At 44.6% G+C, this 20946-nt stretch overlaps 1 protein-coding gene across 2 annotated transcripts in view; it reads left to right on the top strand.

Annotated features, from left to right (window-relative positions):
* Positions 1–1520: 1520 nt before the first annotated feature.
* The window catches only part of MXRA8 (matrix remodeling associated 8), a 56882-nt gene continuing 37456 nt past the window's right edge, over positions 1521–20946 (top strand). Inside the window, exon 1 of one of the 2 annotated variants that reach the window (XM_056542537.1) lies at positions 1521–1587. Coding sequence is in view for 1 of the 2 variants with exons in the window: in XM_056542534.1 (XP_056398509.1) it covers positions 9969–10017 (49 nt within the window). In the remaining variant the exon portion in view is untranslated. Of the gene's footprint in view, positions 1588–9831; positions 10018–20946 lie in introns of those variants that run through there. The other variant, XM_056542534.1, reaches the window with a different exon arrangement.

Genomic DNA, 20946 nt, shown 5'->3' on the forward strand with positions numbered 1-20946 from the left:
TAGGATTCAAATGCGCATGTGCAAAGTAAAAACGTATACGTTTTTTTTAACATGGACGTCAATGGGAAACGCACATGTATATGGTTCCATACGGGAAAAACGTATACGTTTTTACTTTGCACATGCGCATTTGAATCCTAAAGTCCCCACCCAAGACCCCTCCCATTAAAAATGGACAAAATTTTCAAAAACGTATGTTTTTTTTTTTCTATAAAAACTGACGGAACTGTATGCTGATGATAAGAACACACTATAGACTTACCTCTCAGTAAATCAGCTGCGAAAGCAACCTTTAAAGGGACAGTGACCAAATACTTATTCACCAAAGGCTGTAACTCCACACTGACCTAAAGCATCTGTATTGTGTTGGATTTGCACAGAAGTTTAAGTAAAGTGTTTGAGTTGCTTCACGTAGTCCAGATGTCCAGAAGTCTCATTCCTGCACTTTGTACTACAAGGACAGCTCATCTGACAAAATCAAGGATGAGTTCATAGGAGAACACCAGTTCATTTACACTACCATACCATGTGACATATTATCAGTATGTGGTAGCGGGGTGTGATGAGGGCAGATGTTGTTACCCTAGGGGCAGATGGCATTAACTCCTTGTATTCGTGACGCCAGGATGTGGTTTAGCCTAAATCCACCCGAAGGTATACCGCTGGATCCTGGGCTAGGCACATGGGCAATAAAGACTCCGAGGCCAAGTTACCGACAACTGTAGCTTTACTGAGGGTAGACAGTTGGTAAAGTCTATACAGTTCAGCCAGGGCCCAAGGAGGTGACCAGTGCCGCAGAGACCTTAAGGGCTTGCTGGGATTTGTAGTAGGACTGGACAATTGAACGCAAACCACGCTGACTTGACAGATGACAGGGACTGACTTGACTTGACTCATAAAGCTGTGACTTTAGCTTACTTGACTTGATGGTGGCTGCAGGACTTGACTTTGAGGCCTCCAACACTCTGGACACACACACTAGACGACTGCACTGGACCTCAGCAGGAAGCAAGAGCTAAGAGCTGAAGGAGAGAGAAGCTCCTCCCAGGGCTTATATGCATTTTATAATACAATACACTACAGAACACATGTACATGGGGGAAACAGGTGCAAGGGTTCCGGGGACACTGAAGGAGGCTGCCTGGCATGGCAGCAAGGGTACAGAGCAACATCTCCCATACTGGGCCACTACTACTGTGATGTCCCAGTACAGGATATGTTCCTACAGTCCTGTCTGGTTGAGTCCCTGTCCATCCTTTTGTCCTCAGTAATGTGAATAGGTTATATATTAAAGGGTACCTCTCATCAAAAATTTTTTTGATATATTATAGATTAATGTATGCAGAATAACTTTACAATTGCATGTTATTAAAAAATATGCTTCTTTCTATTAAATTTCTTTCTATTAAATTTGCGGTGACCCGCAGTTGGCATATGGGCTCCTTGCTCCACCCCATTTATAAGAGGGGGAGGTACTACAATCTCTCTTGTGTTTCACTTTCTGCTGAGGTCAAGTCCAGTCCAGACTTCTCTGGACCAGTGTCCAGCACATCTGGAGGCCTCAACCTAAATTGCAGCCAAAAGTCAGTAAGTCAAGTCATCTTTATCTGCTGTCATCATCTTCAGTCAAGTCAAGTCAATTGTAGTCAGCGTGGCCTGCATCTATAGTCTCTCCAGTCCTTAACCCCTTAAGGACCAAGGACGTACAGGTACGTCCTTGGTCCTGCTCCCGTGATATAACGCGGGGTTACACGGTAACCCCGCATCATATCACGGCGGGCCCGGCGTCATAGTGAAGCCGGGACCAGCCGCTAATAGAGCGCAGCGCTGATCACGGCGCCGCGCGCTATTAACCCTTTAGCCGCTAAAACCGAAAGTGAAAGCTGCCGGTTAACTCAGTGGGCTGCTCGGGATAGCCGCGGCAAAATCGCGGCATCCCGAACAGCTTACAGGACAGCGGGAGGGCCCCTACCTGCCTCCTCGCTGTCCGATCGCCGAATGACTGCTCAGTGCCTGAGATCCAGGCATGAGCAGTCATGCGGCAGAATCATCGATCACTGGTTTCCTATGAGAAACCAGTGATCAATGAAGATCAGTGTGTGCAGTGTTATAGGTCCCTATGGGACCTATAACACTGCAAAAAAAAAGTGAATGAATATCATTTAACTCCTCCCCTATTAAAAGTTTGAATCACCCCCCTTTTCCCATAAAAAAAAAAAAAACACAGTGTAAATAAAAATAAACATATATGATATCACCGTGTGCGGAAATGTCCGAATTATAAAAATATATCATTAATTAAACCGCTCGGTCAATGGCGTGCACGCAAAAAAATTCCAAAGTCCAAAATAGTGCATTTTTGGTCACTTTTTATATCAATAAGTCCTATCAATGCAAAAAGGGTACTGTTAAAAACTTCAGATCACGGCGCAAAAAATGAGCGCTGATGATTCCCGAGTGCTGTATTCAGGCCTTTTCAGCGCTCCCATAGAAATCAATGGATTACATGCCGGCTGCAGCACGTGCTCCTCACTGAGCGTCAGGTCCCTTCCCCGTAATTGTGGGAGGAAAGTGGTTGGACCCCCCCCAAGATCAGCTACTTATCCCCTATCCTGTGGATAGGGGATAAGTTAATTTTTTTGTGTTTTTTTTTTTTTTGCTCGAGATCGCCTTTAAAGGGGTAGTCCAGTGGTGAAAAACGTATCCCCTATCCTAAGGATAGGGGATAAGTTTGAGATCGCGGGGGTTCCGACCGCTGGGGCCCCCTGCAATCTCTCTGTACGGGGGCCAGGCTCTCCGGCCAGATAGCGGGTGTCGACCTCCACACGAAGCGGCGGCCGACACGCCCCCTCAATACCTCTCTATGGCAGAGCCGGAGATTGCCGAAGGCAGCGCTTCGGCTCTGCCATAGAGTTGTATTGAGGGGGCGTGTCGGCTGCCGCTTCGTGCGGAGGTCGACACGCCCCCTTCCCGCGGGCTGTCGGGGCTCCGTACAGGAGATCGCAGGGGGCCCCAGCGGTCGGACCCCCCCCCCGCGATCTCAAACTTATCCCCTATCCTTAGGATAGGGGATAAGTTGTTCACCACTGGGTCACCACTGGACTACTCCTTTAAACTATTCCTAAACCTGTATGGACACACTTGGTGGCCCAGTTATAATTTTTTATTCAACTTGGCAGAAAAGTGTATCCTTATAGCCTTACATAGAGCTGGTATATGTTCATGATTGAAGTTGAGGAGAGGGGGGGAGGAGCGCATTTAAACGTTTGCCAATGGGTCCAGCCTTCTCCGGTCTCACTTCTGGAATAAGCCGTAATTCTGCAGAGTATATATACTATTGATTATAGTGTGTATACAGGCCCTACACTGGATCAGAGTTTATGACTCAGCCAGGTTACCAAATACGTCATTCCCAATTCAGACAGAAGAATAATGAGTCTCTGTTTAGACCCCAAATGTGAGCGGCAGCGAGGAGTCCCCAGATACTTCATCCTTGTCTCAGTCTAATTTCTCAAGTTCTCCTTTACATTCCGTCTGGCTCTACACCCCCTGGCAAGTATTTATGGGACGACCACCAGGATGGTGGCCCCTCTTTTTTTTAATATTTCATGCTAAATACACACATGACACCTACAGCGCAACATTCTAACCTTATGCTACATACCGCAAACAAATGTGTTGTTATAATTGATGGCATGTGTGTTTAGTAGATAAAAAATAACATGAGATTACGGAATGTGGAGTAAAAATAAATGATCATCAACAACAAGCGCTTCTCGGGATTTCTGACGTCTTTCGAGGCCTGGACTTCACCAATGATAAATAATGTTCTACATCAGTGGTCTCAAACTGTAGCCCTCCAGATGTTTCAAAACTTCAACTCCCAGCATGCCCGGACAGCCGTTGGCTGTCCGGGCATGCTGGGAGTTGAAGTTTTGAAACATCTGGAGGGCCACAGTTTGAGACCACTTTTCTACATTAAGAGCAGAGACGGGTCAGTTTTTTAGGTTGGAGACTTGTCGTGGATTCATTTTCCTTTTTTTTATTCCCACCATAATTTTTTCGATCAGATTGAGATCTCAGTTTGCTGACCGTGTCATTGAGTAGATTTGCCTTTTCTGAAGAAAAGAGTTCAAGGAGTACTCTGGCGAAAATTAAAGGGGTATTCCAGGAAAAAACTTTTTATATATATATCAACTGGCTCCAGAAAGTTAAACAGATTCGTAAATAACTTCTATTAAAAAATCTTAATCCTTTCAGTACTTATGAGCTTCTGTAGTTAAGGTTGTTCTTTACTGTCTAAGTGCTCTCTGATGACATGTGTCTCGGGAACCGCCCAGTTTAGAAGCAAATCCCCATAGCAAACCTCTTCTAAACTGGGCGGTTCCCGAGACAGGTGTCATCAGAGAGCACTTAGACAGAAAAGAACAACCTTAACTTCAGAAGCTCATAAGTACTGAAAGGATTAAGATTTTTTAATAGAATTAATTTACAAATCTGTTTAACTTTCTGGAGCCAGTTGATATATATAAAAAGTTTTTTTCCTGGATAACCCCTTTAACTTTTCTCATATATACAGGATAGGGTATAAGTAGCTGATCGAAGGGGGGTCCGACCGCTGAGACAGAACAGGATCCTGGCACTCTTAATGAAGAGCGTGCGTCATCTACCGGTAGACGGCATGCGATTCATTTCTATGGGAGCGCTGATGATGCCCAAGAGCTGTACTCTGGTCTTTTTGGCACTCACATTGAAATAAATGGCGCACAAGCAGGCTGCAGGGCGTGCTCATGACCGGATGCTCACGGGGGGCCCCAGCGTTCGGACCACCTGTGATCAGCTGCTTATTACCTATCCTGTGGATAGGGGATAAGTTAGTTTTTTTGCGTGTGGCACAGATGCTGCACTGAGATTATGGGAGATCCCGGCGGCGGGACCCCCGCGATCAGACATCATATCCCCCATCCTTTGGATAGGGGATAAGATATCTGTGGGTGGAGTATCTCTTTAATTTAGATTGGATGGTAGGTGATAATTCTCCTACCCATTGTGTAGCCGTACATTCTGAGTGCCCATTTTATTCCAGAGTAATAAATGACTATTGCACAACCCTCAGCAGTTCTCCTCCTTCACAAATCTTGGATCTGGAAGTGATTTCACCGGAAAAAACATTTCTTCATCTTTATTATCTGCACCTGATTTTCTTTGAAAAACACATTTGCCTCATTTCATCTTCACATCACAAAGCAGTTTCTAATTTCCAGATGAAACAGGAAGCTTTTGGGGGGGGGTTGCACATAATAATCAGCATGTAACATTGTGTTACATAGTATACAGCCCTTCTGCGATGCATTTTTAAAGGATTTGTCCACTTTTGATCATGTTTTTCAATTGATATATAGAGCTATTGATTCACCTTGTAAATGCATTACTTGTTGGACTGAATTATAGCCTATATTATAGTCCAAAGGGGCATTTACAAATCAATAGGCTTCAGAATCTTTAAAGGAGTTTCCTGGAGAAAACATTAACTTATCCCTATCCACAGGATAGGGGATAAGTGTCTAATTGAGGGGTGTCCGACAGCTGGGACTTCTGACAATCTCCAGAACAAGGCCCTAGCGCTCGCTGCTTAACTTATCATTCAGCAGCTTCTCCCCTGAGCACTCCGGCCCCCACCATTGGAGATGTGTTCGTGTGAGGGCCCGCTCAGCCATTTACTGCTAGGAAGGGACCCATCTCAGCCGGTGATTGGCTTAGCAGGCTGTCACTCCTATGTGTCTCTAAAAGGTGGGAGGCGGAGCAATCAGAGAAGCTGCTGAAGGGTAAGTTCAGTGGCGAGAACCAGGGCTCTGTTCTGGAGATCGCAGGTAGAATAGTTCTTGCTATTCACAGGATATAAGAATGGTATATAAGGATGAGATATGAGGTCGGGATATGAGAAAAGGATGTGAGGATGGGATATAAAGACGAGATATGAGGATGGGATATGAGGTCGGGGTAGGAGGACCGGATATGAGGTTGGGATATAAAGACGAGATATGAGGTCGGCATATGAGGACGAGATATGAAGATAGGGTATGAGGTTGAGATATGAGGACGGCATATTAACGCAGGAGATGAGGATGGGATATGAGGTTGGGATATAAGGACTAGTGTTGAGCGGCATAGGCCATATTCGAATTCGCGAATATTCGCGAATATATGGACGAATATTCGTCATATATTCGCGAATATTCGCATATTCATAATAATCTCGTTTTATTTTCGCATATGCGAATATTCTCGTGTGCGAAAATGAACATATGCGAAAATTTGCATATACAAAAATTAACATACGTGGAAATTCGCATATGCGGAAATTAGCATATGCGCATTTTCGCATATGCGAAAATTTGCACACCAGTCTCACACAGTAGTATTAGAGCCTTCTTTACATCACACAAGCTGGAAGCAGAGAGGGATGATCACTGTGATGTGTACTGTGAAAAAAAAAAAAGAATATTCATAATTACGAATATATAGCGCTATATTCGCGAATATTCGCGAATATGCGATATGCGCGAATAAAATTCGAATTGCGAATATTTGCGAGCAACACTAATAAGGACGGGATATGAGGACAAGATTTGAGGCTGGAATATGAGGTCAGGATAAGAAGATGCGGTATAAGGTTGGGATAAGAGGACAGGATATTAAAGCAGGAGATGAAGACAGAATATGAGGTCAGGATATGGGGACTAGACAATAATGCAGAAGATGAGGACAGGATATGAAGATTGGTTTTTGTAACGGCTGGAGTAGTGGATCCACTGTACCACTGTGGACGATGGTAAAAGCCGCACCAGGGGGCGGAGTCTAAGGAGCCGCTGGTTTTCACCAGAGCCCACCGCAAAGCGGGATGGACTTGCTTCGGCAGGCAAGCTCCCAGGTCGGTACCCCTGGCGCGACTTGCCCACAGTGGTGGCCGAGATGAGACGAGGTACAGATTCGTGAGACAACTCAGAGTCGGGGACTGGCAGGAAGGTCAAGGCAGGCGGCAAGGTTCAGTGGTCAGGAAACGTCTTCCATTTGTCTCCTTTCCGGATTCTGATCATATTGTATGCTCTTCTTAAATCCAGCTTGGAGAAGACCTTGGCACCCTGCAGGTGGTCAAAAAGTTCTTAAATCAGAGGTAGGGGGTACCAATTCTTGATTGTGATCTCCGATAATCAATACATGGGTGAAGTGACCCATCTTCTTCTCCACAAAGAAGAATCCGGCACCAGCAGGAGAAGAGAATTTCCAGATGAACAGACAAGGGATAAACTCTTCCCCGAGGAGGCGTAGTACCAGGCAGGAGGTCGATCGGACAGTCATAGGGACGATGTGAAGGAAGCTTGTTTTTCACAGAACACATCTGCAAAGTCCCGGTATGGAAGAGACAGATCAGGCAGAGAAAAAGGAGGTATGGAAAGTCTCAGCTGTGGTGTCGCCAGACAGCGATTCAGACAGTCTTGTCCCGAGCAAGAGACTTCTCCGGAATGCCAATCGAGGATCGGGGCATGAAGTTGCAGCAAGGGTAAACCTAGAAAAACCTCCGAAGAACAGTGAGGAAGCACAAAAAACCTGATCCTCTCCTTGTGCAAGACTCACACTTACAACATCAGTGGTTCAGTGTGAAATTGCACTGCATAGTTCAGGCATTCCCCATTGATGGAAGAAATGTATAAAGGCTTGTCGAGCCGCGTAAGAGGAAGAAGGTACTTATGGACCAGGGAGGCATTAAAGTCCATAACGGCGGAATCGTGGAATGTGACCCTGGTTGGGGTAGAAAGTAGAACCGGCATAATCAGCCGAGGAGAGGAAGTATTCCCACCTAGAGACGACTCTCCCACGTGCCCTAGGTGCGTGTATTTCCCGAACGTTGAGGCCAAAGAGGACAACTACTACGGAAATGCTCTGGACTAGCACAATAGAGACACAAAATTTCTTCACATCGGCAAGACCTCTCCTGCTGAGTTAAGTGGACCTGATCCACCTGCATAGGTTCTTCGGCTGATGGCAGCGTTGGAGGTTGTGGCGAGCGTTGGAACACCGTAGCCAAACGGGGAAGACGGCATGCCCGACCAGGTTCACGTTCTTGGTGGAGTTCCTCTGGCCTCTCGGCGAAGCGCACATCAATGCGGGTGGCCAACAGAATAAGCTCACTCAGAGAAGAAGGAGGGTCTCGAGCGTTCAATGCATCTTTGACTCTGCTGGTTAGTCCCTTTTTAAAAGTGGCACATATGGCTGCGTCAATCCAGTCCAGCTCTGAAGCTAGGGTGCGGAACTGGAACACGTAATTGCCAACAGAAGAATCCCCTTGGTGGAGGTTCAGAAGCGCGGTTTCGGCCGAGGAGGACCATGCTGGGTCTTCGAAGATGCTGCAGAACTCTGAGAGGAAGGCTTGCAAATTGGTTGTCATCGGATCGCTTCTGTCCCAAAGAGGAGTAGCCCAGGCCAGGGCCTTCCCGGAGAGAAGACTGACCACAAATGTCACCTTGGCACGTTCAGTCGGAAACTGATCAGTCATCAGTTCCACATGCATGGAACACTGAGTCACAACCCCCCTGCATAATTTAGCATCCCCTTAAAATTTTGTCGGCAGGGGCAGACGAAGCTTAGGGCCGATGGATGCCACGTAGGGTGCAGACACCGGAGGAGCCACAGGCGCAGGTTGCAGCTGCTGTTGCTGGATGGAAAGTAGTTGCTGCATCATAGCAGATAGCTGACTCAACTGTTGCTCTTGTTGCACTATCTGCTGAGACTGTTGGGCCACGATGATGGTGAGATCAGCAACATTCGGCAGAGGGACCTTGGCGGGATCCATGGGCGGATCTTACTGTAACGGCTGGAGTAGTGGATCCGCTATACCACTATGGACGATGGTGAAAGCCGCACCAGGTAGCGGAGTCTAAGGAGCCGCTGGTTGTCATCAGAGCCTGCCGCAAAGCGGGATGGACTTGCTGCGGCAGGCGAATTCCCAGGTCGCTACCCCTGGCGCGACTTGCCCACAGTGGCGGCCAAGATGAGAAGAGGTACATATTCGTAAGACTCGCAACTCCTAACAGTTATGAGGTCAGGTTATGAGGATAGGATATTAAGGCAGGAGATCATGACGAGATATAAAGGCGGGGTATGAGGTCTGGATATTAGGACGAGATATGAGGCGGGTGATGAGGACGTGATATGAGGACGAGAGAGTTATTGCTACCTTTCTTCTCCAACAAGGCTTAGGTAGGAAGACTGGGCAACGCCGGCTACTCAGTTAGTATGACAATAATTTAGAGGTTTTCTCTACCTACCAGTTATCAACTGGGGAATAAGACTTTTCATTAAGGCATTAAGCCCAGCTTCCTTTTAATCCCGGTGAATCACCCCTACAAAGGAAAATTCTGAATATACTTTATACTTTTTATTCCTTGTCTAATCTGTCACAACTGGTGTCCAGTGACCACATCATTGCTCAATGCTTGGCGTGGAAAAAGTTAAATGCAAATAAAGTCAGATAAATGGGACATAAAAAAAAAAAACAAGCTGATGGGGCTGCAGTTGTGTCAGGATCTGCCTTTTTTACAGCTGGGACTTGTATAGACTTCAAGAATATGAATTCCATGCTAGGATCGAGCCGGAGAAGGGTGGAGGGAAAAGAAAAAAGAGGAGGTTTTAAGAGTTCACAGTTGTTCCTGGGTCTGTGTGCAAGTCACAAAGAGAGAGGCTGTAACAAGCAGCGCTGCTGGGATGGGATAGGGCTGAGGGGACATAACAAAAAAAAAAAGGGGCTGTAAGTTATTAGGGGGGGGGGGGGGGAGCGAAAGACCAAAAGTGTTTTCTTAAGCAGATGTTGTGTATCCACTGAGGAGAGCCATTTCCACAGGAGCAGAACAACTTAGAGGCGAAACTCACGCGCAGGTGATTCCGGACAACCGCAAAGCTGCGCAGAAGAGATGGGGGCCATACGCAACCTGCTGCTGTGCCAGCTTGTTATTTTCCACAGTAAGACCTTCCGTGTTTACCCACAATTTTTGGGGATGGGTGTTGTTGTACCATTTCCATGATGATCTTTTTGTCTTTTTGTGAACTTCTAAAAAAGTTGTAACTTTTGATCTTATGCAGAACTGGACGTTGGTTGCACAGATATGTTGAGAGTTGTAGTTGAGCAGGACTAATAGCGTCTTGCAGGCTGCGGAGCTTTATGTTGGGCACGGCTGCTATGGTGGCTTGTGTCTATATACCAGTGTTTCCCAAGCAGGGTTCCTCCAGCTTTTGCAAAACTACAACTCCCAGCATGCCCGGACAGCCGAAGGCTGTCCAGGCATGCTAGGAGTTGTAGTTTTGCAACAGCTGGAGGCACCCTGCTGGGGAAACGCTGGCCTAGGTGTTGGTAAATCCATTTAAACAGAAATTTCTAAATAATTTGTCGATGCCCTCACCTGTCCGGGCATGCTAGGAGTTGTAGTTTTGCAACAGCTGGAGGCACCCTGCTGGGGAAACGCTGGCCTAGGTGTTGGTAAATCCATTTAAACAGAAATTTCTAAATAATTTGTCGATGCCCTCACCTGTCCGGGCATGCTAGGAGTTGTAGTTTTGCAACAGCTGGAGGCACCCTGCTTGGGAAACGCTGGCCTAGGTGTTGGTAAATCCAATTAAACAGAAATTTCTAAATGATTTGTCGATGCCCTCACCTGTCCGAGCATGCTAGGAGTTGTAGTTTTGCAACAGCTGGAGGCACCCTGCTTCGGAAACGCTGGCCTAGGTGTTGGTAAGCCCATTTAAAGAGAAATTTCTCAATAAATTGTTGATGCCCTCACCTGTCCGGGCATGCTAGGAGTTGTAGTTTTGCAACAGCTGGAGGCACCCTGCTTGGTAAACACTGGCTTAGATATTTGTAAATTAATTTAAAGAGACATTTCTCAATATATTCTTGATACCCTCACCTGAAGCGTTTCCTTGGGTACTTTGGGATGATGTGAAATACAGGCAGCAGGGACAAGAGCACTTGTCCTTGCTTCCATCACCGATCCACCATTTTGGAGCCGCACCAGGGAAAAGAGGGGGCGCTATTGCCAGCACTGAATAAAAGGCCATTGTGGGTATCACTAATATGGGGGAACTGTAGCCGCCATTGCGGCTGCCGGTTAAGAGGGGTACTGCCGCTGATAATGGGGGCTCTGTAATTAACAATGTTATTTGTTCAAGGGCAGTATTCCCCAACCTGTAGCTCACCAGTGGTTGCAAAACTACAACTCCTATCATGCTCTGACATCGGGCTGGGAGTTGTAGTTTTGTAACCGCCGGAAAGCAACAGGTTGGGGAATCATGGGTTAAGGATTTTTTTAAGAAGGCACCACCTGTATTTTCAGGAGCACCACTCATATTTGCTCTTTAGGGCACGTTCACACGTACTGGATCTGCTGCATATTTTCTGCAGCTGATTTTGCTACCCATTGAAGTTAATGGGTACCAAAATCAGCTGCAGAAAACATGCAGTAGATTCTGTACATGTGAACGTACCTTAAAGTAATGTATCAAAATTTCGATGGTATTCCCTCTATAGCCTTAGAAGCCTCATGTCCTTTCCACAGCGCGTGCAACCCATGACTACATTCTAATGGGGATGGCTAGTTTAGTAACGGTGCTGGATTTATTTAGGGCTGTGTTCGCACTGTGTGTGTATGTGTTTGTTGCGTTTTAGTTTTTTTACCATGCTTTTTTTGTTTGTTATGAAAATGCATGTGAAAAACACTACAAAAATAATGTAAAGGTCAACGAAAAGTGGAATAAAATTTTAAAGTGGGGTTGTGTACTAAACACATTTCCCATGATCACTTCCTGTCCTGAGGAAAAGTTTCTGAGTTGCCCATAGCAACCAATCAGATCGCTTCTTTCATTTTTCAGAGGCCTTTTCAAAAATGAAAGTAGCGATCTGATTGGTTGCTATGGGCAACTCAGCAACTTTTCCTCTGGACAGGTTGTGGTAAATCTTCCCCATAGTAGTTTAGAGTCTGTATCAGTCTAGTGATTCTCTGATTTAGCATATACAGTGGTCCCTCAACATACGATGGTAATCCGTTCCAAATGGACCATTGTTTGTTGAAACCATCGTATGTTGAGGGATCCGTGCAATGTAAAGTGTAGGACAGTGGTCTACAACCTGCGGACCTCCAGATGTTTCAAAACTACAACTCCCAGCATGCCCGGACAGCCGTTGGCTGTCCGGGCATGCTGGGAGTTGTAGTTTTGCAACATCTGGAGGTCCGCAGGTTGAAGACCACTGGTATAGGAAGTTATACTCACGTGCCCCCGCCGCTTCGGGCCGTCACCGCTCGTCAACGCTGCCCTGAATGTCGCCTTCCGTCGCTGTCACTGCGTCCCCGACGCTCTGGCAAGGCCTCTGCTTCCCCGGCATCCTCGCTCTCCGTCGCTGCCATCACGTCGCTACGCACGCCGTTCCTATTGGATGATGACGATGGAGAGCACAGACGATGCAGGGGATCCCGAAGAGAACGCGCCGGAGCCCCGAAGACAGGTAAGTGATCGTCAGCGGACCACATGGGGCACCGTAAATGGCTATGCGTTGGAAGCTGAAGCAGTCTGCGCTGCCGGATAGCCGTTTATGCGATGGCCCCGACATACAAAAGCATCGTATGTTGATGCTGCCTTCAACATGCGATGGCCTCTGAGAGGCCATCGTATGTTGAAATGATCATATGTCGGGGCCATCGTAGGTCGGGGGGTCACTGTATATGTTCATGCTCAGTTTCTGCAGACATTGGCCGCCTGCTTGTTTTCCCTGTGGCTGCTGTAGAAAGATATGTCATTTTTGGTCCAGCGTGTATCATTTGCCCAGCCAGGAACATTTGGCAGTCCTCATTCTCTTCTTGCACTTGATACAATGTTAAGACAACAAAACTCCATCTTGAAATAAAAATATTTCTTTCTCTAAAAAAAAAAATTTGTATCCTTGAATGATTTTAAAGGGCCAATAAGGCCTCGTTCACATTGCCGTCGGACTCCGTTATTCGGAGTTCAGGTGTAAATCCGTCCGGAATGAGAATAGTGCAAGCACTATTTTTTTCTCAGCTAATTTCCTGTAAAATTACTGGATCACCGACGGATCCCATGCAAGTGAATGGAGTCCTTCAGGACCCGGTAGTGTCCATTTGCATCTGACCCATTTCAGGGTCCGATCGGCTGGAAAAAAAAAAAAAAAGCCGAACAGGTCAGATGCGCATGGCAATGGGAATGTTACGATACTGGGAGAAACAGAGGCTGGCACTGCCATGTAAAACACATAATTTTTCCAATGCGCACACTGGCAACAGCAGCAGGACTCGGATGTGGGACCACTACAGTAACTCTTCCTGTGCTCAACCCCTCTTTAAATACAGTTGATGCCAAGCAGTATAAGAGAAGAACAGAGGGGGCACTCACGGTTTCACGTGGTAACTTTATTCTTGAACATCAGTGCGGTGCAAACACTCCATAGAGCGGGACGTCAGGAGCCCTTGAACAGACCCGGTGAACAGCTGCTTTCGCACTGAACGTTGCCTAAGCCAGTGTTTCTCAACATGTGTGTCCCTAGCTATTGCAAAACTACAACTCCCAGCATGCCCGGACAGCCAAAGTCAAACAACTGGTGGCACTTTGGTTGGGAAACAGTCATAAGCAATGGGCTGTAACTGGTAGCTCTTAAAGTGTTATTGCACTACTACCCCCAGCATGCCCCAAGAGTCATGCATCATGGGTTGTGTGGTCCAATTTTCCAATATGTGACTGTTGTATAAACAAAACAAAAAAACTAAACATAAGCTCCATGGATTCTGACATTTAACCAACCACATAGGGACACAAGGTTTGCATAAACAGATTCCTGCAAAACCAAAATGAGGACATGCAGCTTGTCTGGCTTTTGTTTATAGCTAAGCGTAAACCATAGGTTACTGTACACGACTATAAACGCCACAAAAGACCCGTAGCCGCAAGGCACTCAAGCTGGATATTTTCATAAAATGTCTAAAATCTTGGAGCCAGATAATAGAATTTAGAGCCAATGGGGAAAAAAAAGGTTTATAACCACAAGTGAACATATGGCATAAAAATGTGGAAAACAAAATATTATACTGTTGAAATATATATCTTCATGATAAAGCTCTAGAATGAACTGAGCCAAGATGGTTTTATAAATGATAGATAGATAGATAGATAGATAGAAAGATATGAGATAGATAGATATGAGATAGATAGATAGATATGAGATAGATAGATATGAGATAGATAGATAGATATGAGAGAGATAGATAGAAAGATATGAGATAGATAGATAGATAGATAGATAGATAGATAGATATGAGATATATAGATATAGATAGATAGATAGATAGATATGAGATAAATAGGTAGATAAATAGACAGACAGACATGAGATAGATAGATAGATAGATAGATAGATAGATAGCAGTTAGAGATAAATCCGCAGCAGACAGATATCAGTGAAGATGTGAAAATGTATTCCATCAAAACGTGAATGTCATACAGCAACGTTTCAACCAGCTCTCCTGGTCTTTCTCAAGCTTAGTACAAATGGTGCAACGCACACTTTATATAAGTATCAATTTCATATCACATTAACAAATCAGTGAAAACAATCCATAATATTCACACAATTCAATATTACTAACAGTGCATATATACATTATCATAAACATGTGCATTATAGGTGTAATCATATAGGGGGAGATTTATCAAAACCTGTGCAGAGGAAGAGTGGTGCAGTTGCCCATAGCAACCAATCAGATCGCTTCTTTCATTTTTAAAGAGGCCTGTGAGAAATGAAAGAAGCGATCTGATTGGTTGCTATGGGCAACTGCACCACTCTTCCTCTACACAGGTTTTGATAAATCTCCCCCATAGTGCACAAATCCTCTTTACAGTCACCTTACACCCCAAAAACCTTAGTAAGGTCCTAATTACAATCTAGGACATCTGTGCCAGTGTTTTAAATGCAATTAAAAACAATCCTGGTTAGAAACCGCAGCACATGCGCGCCGGAAGTACGTCACAGTTAGTCAGATGCACGGGGATCAAAGCGTCTGAGTTACTATAGGAACGCTCTCTCGCTGTACTGCGCACTGTTTTCCTTTTGTATCTAGATAGATAGATAAATCCAAAATAGCAGCAGCACACAAAGTATACAGTGATAGATAGATGCTACTGTCCTCCCCCTGAATCCATAAATTTCCAGTCCCTTTTGTCCAACATGGGGGCCATCATCCATAGCTAGTTAAGTAGATTCATACACACCCTCCAGTCTAAGGGTACGTTCACACGAGTGGATTTACAGCGTCTTTTACGCTGCGGATCCCCTGGTGAAGGCCCGCTCTATGCTGTCTTTACATGTGCCTACTCATAGCGATGAGCAGTGACACTGCAGCGATGTGCGTGGCGTACTCGCACATCGCGGCCACTCTCCCTGCTCTGAGCTAGGCAGAGAGCTCCCGCGATGTGCGAGTATACTGCGACTCACACATCGCAGTGTGTCTGCTTTTAGCGGTGTATTGCCGCTACGAGCATGCACATGTAAAGACAGCATAGAGCGGGCCTTCACCAGCGGATTCGCAGCGAAATACGCTACGAAAATCCGCTCGTGTGAACGTACCCTAATGTACTATGCAGTGTTTTGCTTCATCTCCTCAAATAGGTCTGAAGTTAAGTGAGATGTTTACTTTGCCAAGTTGGTGTTGGTCTCAATGGTCGGACCCTCACTAATTAGCTCAGCTCTTGGCAATGTTCAAACGCCCCATTGAGAATCAATTGAGCCCTGGTTGCACATACACTGTGCTCCATTCATTCAGGAGACAATTTTCCTCCATTTTTGTCAACTTTAATACCCATTTAATGTAAGTTGAACCTAAAATTTTGGTGGGATCCACCGAACCTCTACTGTGCATGGGGGTCTCCTGACTCTTTCCCAACGGCAGATGTTGAGGAAAAGAAGTATCGGGCTGTAGAATTTGAACATGTCCGATCCTTTTGTTCTAAATGGGAATGAGACAATTCCAGAGGAGTTATTATAGGGGTAATATTGCTAGGGTCGGTGGTTAGAAATAACTGAGAGATAAAAAAATTTAGCCAGCGATTAATGTATATGGCCAGCCTAAGACATGATTTGCCCTCTTTCATCAAGTCTACATACAGCTTCCCATTGGCTTATTACAAGGTATAAACTTCTTAGACTTATTTCCACCTAATTTAATTTGCCCAAAAAACGTCACAAGAGGACTCTAAAAAAGAGGCATCACGTTACTGTAAGCCCACGTAGATTCTATCCCATAAAACAGTGACAGACGCTTCTTAAATTTACTAACACTCTTAATGAGGAATGTAAAATGGAGCAACACTTGAATTATTGCCCAGATGTTAACAAGCTAAGTACAGGACTGAAGGTGACATTACACAGGGCTGCTGAAAACTTTGTTTTATACAGAAAGTACATAGGAAAGTTTTTTTTTTCATGTTACTGTGCTGCTTTATAATGTAAAGCAAGAAGACGGTCAAGGAAAGGGATGATGCTTCAGAACTTCAAAACAATTACGTGGATCCCGGACCATCTCCAACTAAAACAGGATCGGAGATTAACAGGAGACCCAGTTCACTGGAAAACCTAAAGAGAAGAGATGACAATGGGCAGTGACAAGATGGAGTAATACAGTCACTAAAAATTTATGGGAAGTCAGAAGAAGTGGACTAAAGACAGGGCATTCATAACAAACACTGTTGATATATTTATCAGAGAAACAAATAGACTTTTTGGGCAAACTTGGTAAGTAGAGAGGACAGGAAAGGGCAGAGGGGCAGCCACGTAAAGCCCGAAGATCCAAGGTGACAGGAAACTGTAGACTAACAGGGTAATGGTTCTCCTTCAGGAGAGTGCCAAAAGGCTTGTAAAGACTTAAAGGCCATTTATGCTGTACTGGGAATTTTTGGAAAAAGAATATGCAAAGAGAATGCATGCCTGCAAGTCAATGCCTGACTCTAAAACATGCCTGGGATTTAATAGTCAAGCCAGAAAGGAAACTCTCCCAAAAGGGAGACAGCTGTTGTTGCCCCTCATCAGTAGTGGAGAGGAGTAACAAGCTATTATTTTACTAGGCTGGATTCCTTTGTCTTCCACCCCATTATTGGGAGAAACATTACTGGATATTGGATGCCTTGTCTAAACTCTACCAGTATATAAATAAGGCCCACATCTGGGATAAAGATAAATGGTGCCAGTGACAACCTGAAGCATGACTGGAGGGATTTTAGATACGTACTCTGGGTATAACCAAACCTGTAAACTACCCCCAACGAACTCCATACCCTCTCTCCAACCACCCCTTTCCCATAAAATACACAAGACCTGTTGGAGAAAAATGGGCTTTCAGCCCGTTTATTTAACACACCATTATAATACACATATAAATATTATAAATAACAATATAAACAGTATAAACATTATCAACATACTATACATAACATGACCAAAAATAACAGGATGGGTCCCCGGAGGTCTCAACTGTATTCCAAAATTTTACCAAACCGAAGGGACTAAATGTTCCTTTTACCCTTGGCCGCGACTCCCTGACCCAAGGGCACCGACACTGCTCAGTGCCTGTTTCCACCCAAAACTCCTGGGGCCCCTACACACCACCGGGAGGCTCAGTCCAGCTGTACCATAACAACTGGCCAACTCTCCACCATTTCCAATATTTTTAAAACCTTACACACCTCCAAGGACCCATATACCTGCCTCCCTCAACTGAACCAAAACCGCACACATAAAGGGTGGGTGGGTGGGACTTCTTCATCTAACTTTCCCGCCGCTGGCTGTCTCCTCCCCCTTCCAGACCCTATATACTCCCGTTACTCCACCCCCTGGCTACTGCGCCCCCCAATAGCAACCCCACTAGGAAAACCGCCCATTTAACGCCCCAGATGTTTGTGAAACCTTTTAACCCTTTAAGTACACTAAAACCTCCATCAAGCCTTTACTCCGCTAGGGTGTTACCCTCCGCACCATACGCTCCCATAACAGTAAAGAGAACAAGCTGTAGGTCCCCTACTATATACCAGCATTGTGGGTTAATCTGCTGAAGCCATAGCCTGCTTGTTTGATTGTTCAAGAGACCATGCCTCCTCTTGTAGAGGAACCTTTTGTCTCCTTTTGTATATGTTGATCTGGTGTCTGGTGTCTTTACTGTCTAGGCATTAGACTAGACACTACATAGGCTGTGCCTCAGGGGAACTACAAGTACAACCACGTACAGTGCAGTCTGTCACTGTTCCAGCACCCAAAGTGTAGGAAGTTCCTATGGAAGCCCCTAAGCCCCAACCAGTGCAAAACAGACTATAACCAGCATGAGGACCACAAGCCTCAGCCATCTCACAGACCTCCTTCCCGATTACACCATCTGAGCTCCCTCTGGGCTGCCACACATAGCTGTATATGCCTGAAAGGCTTCTATAACCTTACTTATTCCAATACGATTTATTGTCTAAACCAGTGTTTCCCAACCAGGGTGCCTCCAGCTGTTGTGAAACTACAACTCCCAGCATGCCCAGACAGCCGAAGGATATCCGGGCATGCTGGGAGTTATAGTTTTGCAACAGCTGGAGGCACCCTGGTTGGGAAATACTGGTCTAAACAGTAACGTAGAATCAAAGTAAGGCTGTGTTCACATCACGATTTGTCTGTACGCAGAACCTATATGTTTTTTTAAATTCTTAAAAATAAAGAATCGGACCATTAAACGTATCAATTCATTAATACTACAGCTGTATTAAAGGGGTACTCCGGTGAAAAACTTTTTTTTTTTTTTTTTTTTTTTAAATCAACTGGTGTCAGAAAATTAAACAGATCTGTAAATTACTTCCATTAAAACACATAGGAAATTATTTTCCGTTTGAAACACAGAGCTGTCTGCTGACATCATGACCACAGTGCTCTCTGCTGGCATCTCTGTCCATTTTAGGAACTGTCCAGAGTAGGAGAAAATCCCCATTGCCAAAAACATATGCTGCTCTGGACAGTTGCTAAAATGGACAGAGATGTCAGCAGAGAGCACTGTGCTCGTGATGTCAGCAGAGAGCTCTGTGTTTCAAAAAGAAAAGAATTTCCGCTGTAGTATTCAGCTGCTAATAAGTACAGGAAGGATTAATATTTTTTTAATAGAAGTCATTTACAAATCTGTTTAACTTTCTGGCACCAGTTGATTTACCTACATAGAACATATACGTCATATCTTCTACACATGCGCAATAGGGCTTTCAGAAGGCGCGAAATGCCCGGAAGCCCGGTCATCATATTTTCACGTATACATTAATTACATAACAAACCATATGCAACGTATTGAATACATTGTACGTATATGTTTTTTTTTTCAATGTATAAACAATAAAAATCGGGTGTGCGTTTTTACATCCATTTTATATATACGTTTCTAACATACACGTCAAACGTGTTAGAAACCGTGATGTGAACACAGCCTTAATTATTTACATGTAGTGCACCAATATATTACAGCTTTTGTTGCAGCTAATTGACACCTAAGTGAGAGGAAAAGAGACTGAAAGGGTAAATTATTTATTCTTTGCATTAACATTCAGGATTAAATCATTTACTGTACTAAATCTCACTTGTCATTTGTGAAACAATGACTCAATTCTTTCCCCTTAACGAGGGCATGGATTTTATCCGCTAGATCCCTATATTTATCATTTACACATGCAACAATATGTTCACATGGCCAGTATATACAAATACGTTCATACTCACTTTCATCTTAACATGCATTATTTTAAAAGTCTCTATCAATTTTAGGATGCACTCAAGTCTGTATAGGAGCATGCCCCTTTTTATATGTCAAAGCATGCACCGCCATGCGCTCTAGCATGTCATTTTTACTTCCTTTGAGTATGCTTTTTTATGTCTTAAAGGGGTACTTCCGTGGAAAACTTTTTTTTTTTAACTGGTGCCAGAAAGTTAAATAGATTTGTAAATCACTTCTATTAAAAATTCTTAATCCTTCCAGTACTTTTTAGGGGCTGTATACTAAAGAGAAATCAAAAAAAGAAATGCATTTCCTCTGATGTCATGACCACAGTGCTCTCTGCTGACCACTGCTGTCCATTTTAGGAACTGTCCAGAGCAGCATATGTTTGCTATGGGGATTTTCTCCTACTCTGGACAGTTCCTAAAATGGACAGCAGAGAGCACTGTGGTCATGACATCAGAGGAAATGCATTTCTTTTTTGGATTTCTCTTTAGTATACAGCCCCTAAAAAGTACTGGAAGGATTAAGAATTTTTAATAGAAGTGATTTACAAATCTGTTTAACTTTCTGGCACCAATTGATTTAAAAAAAAAAAGTTTTCCATGGGAGTACCCCTTTAATCCCTTAATTTTATAATTTCCCTGGAGTTTTCTCCACTAGTTACTTTTCATTAGCCTGTCCATATCCCAAGGCCATATTCCGGCCCATTATACCATGCATTTGCCCAATCATGTTTTCCATCATGTAATCCAGCATTCATTTCCCCGCAGTTCATTCTTTCTAATACTATCTACCATCAGTTTCTTCTCATTTCTAGGGTCCTCCTCATCCATTAACTCCCTTATTTCACACATACTCATGCTATTCGTGCCCTTTTGGTCCCTCCCACCTCAATCCCAGTTTCAACAGTGCCATACACTTCATTCTAATCTATTTTACTTCCTCGTCCTGCAAGCCCGCACGTTCCCGTGCCCCACTACTTGTATTTTCCATGCACACGTCCCCGCTACCTCACGGGGCTATGCGCTCCTACGATACAGCGCTCAGTAGTCATCATTAGTAACTTTTGCAGGTGGCACATACGCACCGAGCTGCGAGTGACATCGGGCTG

Source organism: Hyla sarda, chromosome 10 (genome assembly GCF_029499605.1).
Source record: "Hyla sarda isolate aHylSar1 chromosome 10, aHylSar1.hap1, whole genome shotgun sequence".
Taxonomy (NCBI): Eukaryota; Metazoa; Chordata; class Amphibia; order Anura; family Hylidae; genus Hyla; species Hyla sarda.